Source organism: Megalops cyprinoides, chromosome 5, assembly GCF_013368585.1.
Source record: "Megalops cyprinoides isolate fMegCyp1 chromosome 5, fMegCyp1.pri, whole genome shotgun sequence".
Lineage (NCBI taxonomy): Eukaryota > Metazoa > Chordata > Actinopteri > Elopiformes > Megalopidae > Megalops > Megalops cyprinoides.
Genome location: NC_050587.1, coordinates 11,966,332 through 11,978,752, shown reverse-complemented (window position 1 = coordinate 11,978,752; position 12,421 = coordinate 11,966,332). Strand labels below are relative to the sequence as shown.

General features: G+C 37.8%; 1 protein-coding gene across 1 annotated transcript in view; it reads right to left on the bottom strand.

Annotated features, from left to right (window-relative positions):
* Positions 1-11,253, bottom strand: part of ccbe1 (collagen and calcium binding EGF domains 1) — a 46,128-nt gene extending 34,875 nt beyond the window's left edge. Inside the window, exons 1-2 of the mRNA XM_036529404.1 lie at positions 11,089-11,253; positions 10,751-10,831 (exon numbers count right to left, since the gene is read on the bottom strand). Coding sequence (XP_036385297.1) covers positions 10,751-10,831; positions 11,089-11,195 — 188 coding nt within the window. The 5' untranslated portion in view covers positions 11,196-11,253. The remainder of the gene's footprint in view (positions 1-10,750; positions 10,832-11,088) is intronic.
* Positions 11,254-12,421: the final 1,168 nt, after the last annotated feature.

The window sequence follows — 12,421 nt, the reverse complement described above, 5'->3', positions numbered from 1 at the left end:
TCTGAGTACATCAAGGTCAAGTAAGCAAGGTCATGAACCTTTGGCCTGTTGATAATGGGTGCTTCAGCTGAACCTGGCAGGTTCAGCTTTATCTGAATCTTTTAGAGCCATCGCTTTGTTTGTGGAGGTTAAAGACCTTGGAATTTGCATTTGAAACCTCTTTAGCCATAATGATGAAGGTTAAAAATGGATTTCTGCTTTGTGCGAACTCCTTTTAAAACCAGCATTCACATCATGTTTGATGCTTGTGTAAACTTGTGTAAAAAAATGTTAAAGCAGGATTATTTGTAGGGTGTGAATAATTTCATCTTTCTGTTTATTTGAAAGATGCACCATTCTTTTGAATTAGTTTTGATACCTTTTCCTTTTGTCATTTAATTATGTTTTTGATAAAACTAAACAAGGTTATGAGTTAATACAGCAGCAGTGTGTATGCATGTCTGCACACACATACGTGTGTGTGTGCACACATGTGCACACGTGAATAATCACATGTAGAAATTTAGGACAGTTAGAACATAGGACAGCAGCTCCCATAAAAATGCAACTTTACACACTAAATATCATTATAGTACATTATTTTCTGCCTCTGGATAGAAATGAAACTTTATCTACTGAACTAAGCTCAGGGCTCAGCACCCTGTAAGGACCCTTTAATACAATATGAAATATAATACTCATCTCTGAGGATATATAATGTACAATGTTCATGTGGATTGCACACATCCAATGTAAAAGGGAAGAAATCAAGGTTTGTTTGAAAACCTTAGCAGCCCAAGTAGCTACTAACACTTTATAACCAAAGCCAACTCATATTTATGACTAGCTAGCTACATTTTTGGTAATGCATTGATACACAACGTAGTTGTATCATAATTTCATATAATGATTTTCATGGTAATGTTAAATGGGCAGATGGAAAATGAGCACTTTTAGTCTCGTGTTAGAGTTGGTTTTCTGGAATTTGAATTTAACATTTAAAAATGAATGCATTTATTTGTTCATTGCTTATTAATGAATTTACCATTTAAATTATATTATTATTTGTTATATATCCTAAAAATACTGTAAGGGGTCTCTGAATACAACCGTTGCTCATGATTTGCACTCTCTTTTTCCTCCCACCACCTTCTGTGGTCTGTAAATGTTCCCATGTCAAGACAGCTTGATGAATAAAGGGGGGATAAATATTATTCTCTTCCATCTTGTTTTCTTTAATTTAATGTCATATTGTCTAGATATTGGTGTCTATTAAATTCAATTTATTGTAAGCAAAGCCTTGATTTCAAGAAAAAACATGAACAGACAGGCAAGGCGCTGGTAAAGGAAGTTCTCCTTAATGCCAAGGCAAACATCTCTGCCCTTGCTTTAACTAGAGGTGACGATTCATTTGCTTAACTTTATAGCAGCCATAAAGGGGCAACAGAGATTTCACAATATTCTGACTACTTTATGATCCCAAACGCAATGATTAAAAGGATAGCTTATACCCAAATGAGAGAAACCTTCAAGTGAGTCAGATTTCCACATTATACTACAGTTGAGTTGAGGAAACATAGTAAACTAGATTAATAAACTGAATAATCATGGGGCCTGAGTGGACCATAGTACCATGATCTCTATTAACATACAGTAGTAGTGTGAGACTGAATCACCCTGTTAAGCTTTTTTGTGCGTCTCTATGATTTGATACTCTTGTATTTCATTCCTTGCTCAAGATGGGCTTGGCCTCCTATGCATGCAGAAAGTCTCTGAGGGTAAGACCCTTTTGTACAATGTTGTGATATGTGCAATTGCATCATTCAAGGCCAAAAAAAACATAATTCATGTACATCAATGCTTATTGCAATATTAACAGTACAGCATTCACTATATTTACAAGAGCTACACCTACCCCATATGTGTAAATCCCAGAATCCACACAAATGTACATCTCAAAAGATTAGATCTTAAATGAAATTTATAATTCAAATACGCATTGTTATTACTTGGTCCCTCCATTCAGATGCATTAATTTCATTGTAGCTGACATGTAGCTGGCACGTGTCAGCGGGGGGGGCACTTGGTAGCACCAGGATAGGGGGGCTGGAACATCTGCCTGTCTTCTCTTTTGTTCTATAGAATGGAACTATACACGACACACAAGCTAACAAGATACTTTAATTACCGAAAAACAACTAATTGCATATTAAATTCCAGTGCAACATGGGTAATATTCATCAGCGTCTTGTTAAAAGCCGGTCATTAAATGCGGTCGTTGATGAATCCTTTTACGAAAACAGCTAGAGAGAGTCTATTGATAGTCCTGCTGTATGTATACAAGACTTATAAAGATTCTGGTACTAAGTGGTCTTAGTGAAAAGAGTCTTGTTTGAGAACTGTATCTGCCAAGGCCTCACGCAAACATGCTACACATAATTCCTTCCTGATATCAAATGTGCTGAGCAAAATTAAAGTCCCTCAGAATAAAGGCAGACAAGCTTAGTGTTACTTTAATCCTTTTAACTATAGTTATAATTACCTTTCCTTGAGGCTGAACTGCTGAAAGAAGTGTTCAAGCCTATGAAGAACTGCAGGGGGGATGCCAAGCCACTGATTGTGAAACAAGCACGGAGAGAACACTGATGCTGCACATGCCTCACTAAGGAATGCTTCAAAACAACAAAACGTCCTCCCCTGCATTTGCCAAGATAACTCATGCGAAATAGCCCAGCATTTCCCAATTCCATTTGAGAAACACTGTGAAGTACAAGTAAGTTGGCAGCCTGCTTTCTTCAGCAAGCTACTGGTATTTCCTAATTTAGACTCGAGCACCGCTGACAATAAATTACCCACTGTTACCTCTTATCTTATCCAAAAAAAGGCTTGACATTTTGCTCTGCCAGACAAGTCTCTGAATTAGGTGAGACATTGCACATAATTTATCAAAGAGACAGCAGATAGTGGAAAAAAAAAATCAGATGGTGGCTTTGCACATTGACCTATATTGGATGATTGTGGGATTCAGCAATTCCTATTGATGAATGAAATTTGAAGCCCGCAACATTAAGTATGGTTGACAAAAGCATCCCCTTAGCTAAATATCAGTTGCCTAATGGCAGCAACTTTTTATTAATAATTACTTCAGTTGGCACTTTTATCTAAAATAGATTTTATGCATTCTGCACTCCCATGAACTGGAGATTTCTTACGGTGGTAGGTAACTCAGTGTGCTTTGACAGCCTCCCTGGTCTGCTTGAACCTTTAACCTACAACCTTCAGATTGCAAGGCCGGACCCCAGAGCTTAACTGAAACTCCAGACTAAATACCTCCACAGAGGCATCTCGTGTTGTCAGTAGGGGAAAAACTCCCAGATTTATCATGGGAACGACAGTTATGGGACAGTATTGGGAACTACTGTAATCACTGCTCAGAACACCATGTTGTAAACATGACCCAAACTTTCATGACAACAGATGCAAAACTAATATAAATAACCCTGCTTAGCTGACTTTCTCATAGAATGTGGCATGCCTATGGAAAGCACAGAAAATCATATGTTGACATGTAATTTACCATGGATAAATTAGGACATCCGAACCATATGAAATACAACCATCTATAGAATCGTCCCAGCTGTATCGAGCTTAATGATATATTCAGATTTAATTGGAAACTTTATTAGATTTCTGTGCGTGAATGTATCGCCTTCTCTCAATTCAAGTTCACAGGTCCAAGTTATGTTTTAAGGATTAGGGCTTTATTAGCTAAATCACTTCAGGGAATGAGATGGATAGAAGCAAGTTACCATTTAATGCTTTTAAAACTACACGCTGTTGTTTATGTATTCCCTGATACATTTACATTAGCCTTTGAATGACAGTTGTTAATTCAGAGTGAAAAAAGTTTTTTTTTAACATTTCAGATTGAAGTATACCCCAGTATAAGTCTCATATAAATCAACCTGTTGCTGCAATTCTTGGAAATGAAATTCCACTACAAACATACATTGTTTATTTTTTTTCTTTGGACTAGCACATGGGCTTTACTGTTCTTTAATATGAATCAGGCACTTAATTTAACTTGACTGTAAACATGTCAAATGTTATCAAAATCTGACTTTAACCCTGTGAAATGACCAGACAAATCAAATATCTCACCCTCATTCTTCACTGAATATTGTTAAATGACATTATTGTCACATTATTTTACCTGGCTTGTTTGACATATCAAAAGAGCCGGCTGTCATGAGGGCACTATAATAGAAACAATGGCCTATCAAATCGGATGTCATACTGTTTTCTCCTTGTAGTCACATTTGAGATATACATATGTAAAAGGTGCCTTTAAGTTGTGAAGTGTACAAAATCCCTTCAACTGCAAGAAAAGGCACAGTGAAACATAACTTTTCTGAGGGTTCAGAATATTTTCACTGCAATTATTTTGTTGGTTTTAATCGTGTTTCCAAAAATAGCACAGAATAAATCCAAAAGCAAACGTGCCCTTGACCACACAGATGAGAGTTTCAAGAAATAAAGTAAGAAAATACTGCATCTGTGGGAGCTCGTACCCAGCGAGTTTATATGGAAATTAACAGATGCTAAGTTTTAATTTCTCTAAGTTAGATACAGCTTTTGAAGTAATGGCATTGCATATCCGGGAAGAAAACATTTATTGGGCATGTACATATGTAATGCATTAGGCACGATCACCCACTTAGCGATGAACCAGGTATGATTTTGTATGAATCACTGATAGAGTTGCTCCGACAATGCCAAGACTCCATCCCCCCTTTGATTAAACACATGAAGGAATTGCTTTTGGTTGGTCTGTGTATATAATGTTCTTGTATTTGTTTACATTGCTTTCTACTGTGCTAATAATGAGCTCATCCTAACATCTAAACGAAAAGTCAATATGTACAACTAATGTTTAATGATAAATGCTTACAGGAAACATACGGAGCACTACTTGTAGGAAGTATGCCTTAGAACGCATTTAAAATTAATCAAACTGCTTTGAATAATTGCAATATGTCTTTTTAAGGTCAGTAAACTGCATTAAAAATTTCACAATAGCCATTTATTCCAAACGTTCCACTATGCTGTTGCTCAATTTAGGAAAAGTGCCGTGACTGTTAAGTACAGTCAGAATGACAGCATTTTCAGTAATACATGTAAAAAGGGTTACTTGATGTGGAAGGTTTGACTAATAAGAAGCATCTGGATTAGGTGCTTCTTAAGGACATTACTCACAGTGGATTGCTAATACAGTTTGTTCTTGCTAGATATATTATTCAACAGCACAAAGTACTGTCCTCTGAAAATGTTCCAGTCTTCTTCTTATAGTTATCATTGATATTCAAGTCTAATCAGATATTGGCTTTAAGATATTTCAAGAGAGGTTAATATGTATTTCAGATGGATGGGCAAGCCAAATAATATAAAAAAATATCATCTACCAGATGATAAAGATGGAGGATTATCACAAGATGTGACTCCAGTTTTATTTCTTCATCTGATTTCACAGAGGTTACCCAGACTATTGACAATGTTCACCTGAGTCTTTCTTTGCCAGATGCTATAAATATAAATTGTTATACATTAAAACAGATGTTTATGCTTGATTCTTGATTCTCTGATTGAGTGGCTGCACAAGGAAAAAAGTTATTTAATCTGTGTCAGGCATTTTCACAGAATTAATCATCTTGATGCCCTTCAAGTGCTGCAGGTATCAGTGTTACAGATTGACCATTCAGTTTGTGGTTAGTGTTCATTTTCAGCCTACTTGAAATGTTTTGAAACTGTATTATTGGTGCGACTGTGTAAAATATTAATGATAATATCTTGCTGGTATTGTGCTTGGTTGCTAGATTGGAAAATTTGTGTACTGAAACACCTGATAACAGCACAGTATTTGAGCAAAACCATTAACAATAGGGAGAGAATACCTCTCCAAATTCCAAAAATAATAAAAAAGCACATAACAAGTTTTTAATACATGCAGGCTTTGAAGAGTTTTCCTTTGAATAATGTGTCCTGTGTTTTTGTTAGAGTTACAATCCTTTTTCATCACTGCATGCCTGAACAGCTCATCTACCTAACACAATAATCACAGTGAAATGCAGACTCAAATATGTCTTTTCTCAGCCAAGACAGCAAATAATAAACCCATTAAAATACAAAGAAACTAAAGCCTGGAATCTCCTCAGGCATTACCTACAGAGAGATCCCCCTACATACCTTGGGGCTGAGTATTATGATCAGATGGCTCTCAATGAACAATCTTCATGCTTTTACAAATTTCAAAGGTTTACGACATGTCCTGTCTACTAGTTGTTTGGACATTGCTAGGCTCACAAAGGTTAAAATGAGATACGTTGAACAAATTCCATCAGAGTTCCTTTTGGGAACAAACTGAAAAAACAAAATTGAAAAAACCTTCACCCCACTAAATAAATCCTCACTATAAATGTGTTGGTATTCTCTTGAGTCCTATACTGTATGTTTGAACAGATCTGCTACACTGCATGCTAAAGACGAATGACTGTGATAAGAAGAGGTACATGTGCAGGCTCATGTCACTGTTGCCTCTCAAATGGAATACAGAGTTCCTTAGTTTGTGATTGTGTGGTATTTAGGCAAAGCCTTTTACAGTAAACTACTTTTCTCAGGAATGTACGTTTGCATGTGTGTGTGTGTGTGTGTGTGTGTGTGTGCGTACGTGTGCGTATGTGTGTGTGTGTGTGTGTGTGTGTGTGTGTGTGTGTGTGTGTGTGTGTGTGTGTGTGTGCGTGTGCGTACGTGTGCGTGTGTGTGTTTGTGTGAGAGAGAAACAGAGTGCAATCCTGGGCCACCAGATTGTCTGGAAGAATAACAAAGCAACAATTACACATGGCAAATATTAATTGTGTGTGACCATTGCTCTGCTGAAACACACTGTTGATTTCAGATTGAATTACTCTTTTACTCACTTTATAGAACCTTTTGTGTAGAGGTTCCTTTTGACAGACCAAAGACAGTTCACTGACAAACACAATTCTGTAACCAAAAAGTGCAAAATACTGCTTACACTACTCCTCTTGGAACTTACCTGTTTTCAGTCAGATATGGAAGTTGGTGTACTACACAAGCCAATAAAACATACAAGTGTACAGTACAATTAATCTTTTGGCTACTTTATACACATGCTATATCCACATAATATATTTTCAATAAAAGACCAAAATTGTAACTCAGATCATATAAAACATTTAACTCATGAGCCAGTAAAAGTATGACCAAAAATTGCATGCAATTGCACATACAGTCTACAACAGTCACTCCTTATTCAAGCAGGCAGGGTCAAAGCAAGGCCATAGGTCCTCTGTAGCTCAGGCTGTTCACTACACTTCAGTAATAGTGACTCCACTAGGAATTTGTCAAACTTGCTGCAACCATTGACATAAATGTTACTGAAATACTGTATGTTCAGTGTTACATGTTTGCAATCTATAGCTGGTAAGTAAGTGGACAAGAAGAAGAACAAGAAGAATAAAAATCTATAGTCACATCTGAGTGAGTTACACGGCTTGATCGCTTAACCACATCCTTTTTCTGACCAACTTCTTAGTCATGAAGAGTTACCTTTCACATGTATTAACGTGTATTAACCAGCAATGTTTGTTGTTCCTCTTCCGTGGTTACATCTAAATGCATCATTTCCACCCCACTAGTTCACCCTCCTTCATCGAAATACAGATTGTCTTCAGGGTCATGTGACTGCCCTTTTAGTCTGAGTGTTCCATTGTGTGCTCCTCAGTTAGCTTTTCTTATTGATGTTCCAGGTGGACCATTCATTACAGACCAGGAGTTTGTTACAAAGAAACTGGTATCTGTCGTCCAACTTTTTAGGAAGCTCATAGTTCAAAAACCGAGTCAGACAAAACCAAACATTCAAGTAGGCGACTATACAACCAAAATGCTGTTGCAAGACAGTATTTAACAGTATCTACCAGTAGGCAGACTTTAGTAGACCTGAGTGCCAGTGTGATTACTTTTCACTCTGCAGGTCCTAACAGTGAGGTGGGCAGTAACTGCAAGATGGTGCTGCTTCACTAACGTCATCCAAGTGTCCAATGAGTGCCTGATGATTTGTGGGGTGCTGTGTGATGGGCGCACCCTGGCTGACCTGTTCACCCCAACCCCCAGGGGAATGAAGCCAATGTGTCATGCTGCTCTGGACTCATAGTCATTACTGGCAGATAATGGTGCTGGTTTTGACATTGTACGCTTACATAAGGAGTCTGCCTAGCAGACTTCACAATTGTAAATAAGCGTAAGCAGCCAACTATAAAAAATCTGTTATCGTTTGGAAGGACTAACTAGCCAGTACATTCACACTGTGTTACCACTAGTTCTGCCAATCTGAATGACATATGTTCAGTTTTATCTATTTTCTTTCCACATAGCTAATGCTACATAGCAAGTTAACACAATGTTTAACTATAAACACAGAAAAGTATTTATATATAAGGACAGGTAAGCTAGCTAACACATTTGCATTGTTTTGTTCTGTGTGCCTTGGCTTTGTTTTGTGTAGGGACGGAATCTTTGACATCTTCTCCCCAACAGAGAATCAAAAGATAACTAATGCAATGCCATTAAGGAACAACTCAACAACTCAAATTGCATTTGTTATTTGATTAGTAAGTTGGAACATAATTATGATTCTCATGCAAACAAGACTTTCAGTTGCCCACTTTCTTAAACCTCATATCATCTGAGTATTTGCATAGAATTAAAATTCACTTTATTTGTAATCATTCTGGATTCTGTGAATGAATTCATAACGGCAACAAGTAAAATTTGAAATATATTATTAAATTACAAGCACAGCATGGACATCTGTATTTAGTCCACAGGAGAATCTCTTAAGTACGTTATAATGTCACAGTTTGTCTTGGAGTCAGCCATACTATGCCTCATATGTCATATTTATTGTTGTGCTACAATGATGCACTAAGTGTGTACACTTGTAAATGATAAGGGCTGTAGATTTACTTCCACCCTTCCAACTGGTGCCCTTGGAGACCAAGTTCTTTCTTAACACTGTCCTTGCTTTCTTAAAATCAGCTGAATGAAAACAAGTGTTTCCGTGCAAAATCTATTGCTCATGGTAAATCATTTAAAGAACATGTTGTACAGCTGAACAGCACAGTAAAACACTGTCTGTCATGGCTCACATGCTGCGGCCAGCTTGAATCTATTGCATCCGTGCCTGGATTGTCATGTGGCTGTAAGACTGGGACTCCAGTGCATTAATCCCTAACCTTTAACAAATAGCAATTTTTCCTTCTGACAGAAGCTGGGAAAGAATACCAAGCTTACTTTACATGTCACTTCCAGCATATAGTATGAGTGAATGAAACACAAGTAAGACTGGGTCAGCTGTTTTTGCAAGCATGCTTTCAGTAATAAATGGATGTGGTGAAAGAAATATGTTGCATTGTGTTTAAGGAGGGTATTTCAGGTGACAGGCTACAAGATGACAGGCTAAAATTAGGACCGGATTAAGCCTTGCTGCCTTGTAGTTTGTCACTAACTTCACATGCCTATGAATTCATGGTGACAGCCGAACCCAGTAATGTTGTACAGGTGACAAGAAACCATTGTGTAATGGAATTTGTCATTAAACTTCAAGGAAACTGTGCACCAAAAGAACTGGTCTTTAACATGAAATCAGCACAGCAATGAATTCTTCCTTATTGTGACTGGGTAAAATGCTAGCAGAGCAAGGGGCACTCATACTCTGCCATTCCTAGGAAACAATAGGAGAAGAAAGTAGGAAGCTGGAGGAGGTATTGTAGTTCTGACTACACTTATCAGAAAAAGTTTGCAAAATGACTGATTTGAGGACTGCATTAATGTAACAAAATCCTGGCATCTACATTATGTGCCTGGTAAAGCATGTTAATACTACACTGCTATCACTAGAACACAGTCAGTGTGTATAAAAATGTGTACTGTGCAAATGTTAAGATTAACATTAGTAAGCATGCTAGCTATGATTCTCATTCTTTGTTCCAAGTCCCCACTGCTCTCAGTGTTCTGTAGATGGAGCTGGACAGAAAAGGTCTGTTAGACAGATAGCTTCTGAATGACATCAGAAAAACCACTCGATGTAAAACATTAAGAAGATCATTACACTTGAAAGGTAAGTTGCTTTTTTTCTAGATTTCATGAGTGTCTGGCCAATCAGCCAGACAGGATGCATTTCATTAGTGGCATAAGCTATCTCAGTGTCTCCCCTGCTATTTTAGATTAGTACTGGATACTTGGGGGGTCTACACATTTTTGGCAATGGTTAAACAATAACAGCACCCTTAGAGTGTTCTCTCCAGAAACACGCAGAAGTGCAGGACCAGCTGTAACAATTTATGTAGAATGACCAGCCATGTTCTAAAGGGTCAGCATTTTGACACCAGCTCCATTTCACTGTAAACACCTCATAGCCAGCCAATTGCTTTCGTGATACCATCAGTAAATGACAAAGAAAACGGTTAATTGAGCTGCAATGTATTAACTATACATGCAGTAGCACTGATAGAAATATAGGTACTTAACACACAGGACAACCAAATATTTTTAAAGTAGCCGCATGCCTGTATGCCTGACTGCTATGGATGATAACCATTCGTTATTGTCCCCAAACTGGAGTATATCAGCAACAGTCAGCACGCAAACCGTAACACGTGTGTTGAGTTCTGCACTGTCATGCAGAAAGACCTACCTGTAGCATGTAGTCAACTCCCCAGTAGGTTTTATGCAGGGATATTTAGTTGTGACAATTTTATTTTCCGAGCAGACTTCTCTGTAAGAATATAAATACCTTGATTAGACAGAAACCAAGATTGAAACAGAGATACATGGACGCGTGTTACATGATTGTGATCTATGTTACCACATTGTATATCACAAATTCTGTTGTCACATTATATATACTAACACACCACTGTAAGGTTCATGTTTTCGCCTACACAGTACTTCACATAGGGCCGACTGTTATCATAAAATCGTATCTAATCGTTCCGAAACATTATGGCAACATCAAGACTAAATTGGTATTACCTGTCTGGATCATCTGGCTCCTCTCTGTAAGTCCAAAGCAAGCCACGCGTAAAAAATGTAAACACTAAAACAACCTTTAGAATAATCCCTTCGTTCACAAAATTCATTTCCTCAGGTGCAGTATAGCAAAAGCAGTCGTAGTCGCCAAATAACCGCAACAACGTGTCCGCTGAAGGTACTGTACTTTAAATATGAGACACGACGTTTGGGAAGAACTGATTGGTTCCCTCCTTCAGCTGCTCCACGTCTAGACTCCGATTGCTTAAGAACTGTCTCCCCGGTTTCTCCTCTCCGCGGACTGTGTGAGTTGCCCACTTCAAGGGAAATACAAAAATGAGAGTCACATTGGTGACATGCGGCAGCAAGAACCTAAATTCACGTGAAATCTCACCCACTTCGCAGGAATAGCCTATATCGCTACCACCTCTCCAAACACGTTAGAATAGGAGCTACACCTGTAACCAAACACAGAGTATCCGGTTTCCGTTTTATTTTAAAAAATAGCGATACCAAACCATGAGCCAAAAGCATTTTTAAAACGTCGGACTAAACTGCATGACAGATGCTTGGCTACTGCGATGAAAGTTTATTCAAAAGATTTATCAACGAAATGTTAACTATACAGAATGAATAAGCATGTGTCTTGTCCTCGGAAAGAGAAGAATGTATTCCTCGCCACTGTCTTAACAATACAGGGGATAATTGAAACAAAACACAGATTCTCATTCTCCTGGATCAGCAAGCTATGATGATAACTGCTGGATCTCATCCTTGTGTAGCGGGAATCTGTCCGGGCAGCGTCATGAATGATTTTTGCGAAAATGTGATGTTTGATACACTCCAGAAGGGTTTCCTGACTTAAGAGTACGAGCCTGGCCGTTTTCAGCTCCAAAATCCTTGACCCCTCGCCATCCCAGTGATTATTCGGTTGAGCACGGTTGATAATAATATGCTGTAAAACTAATGAGGGACACAGTGAAACATCAAAGCAAGACGATTGACGCAATAGACTTTTAATAAAAATGATCATATCTTCTCACCCTCTAAAGAGCAACACTAAACCTACAGTATCTATCTATCTATCTATCTATCTATCTATTTCAATAGATAAAAATATTAGTTGATGAATTGGATCAACTCCAGTTTAGCAAACCCCCCACTCCAGCATCAGGCAGCATGCCTGTCAGTGGGCTAAGTGGTCATCAACACTATGAATCAAGAATATATTATCTGAAATAGCTATGTGTTTCAATCACTAGCGATGTGAACTTATATTGAAAAAAAAAATCAACAATGTCTAGACAGCCAAGAATTGGTTTACTATCCATTATAG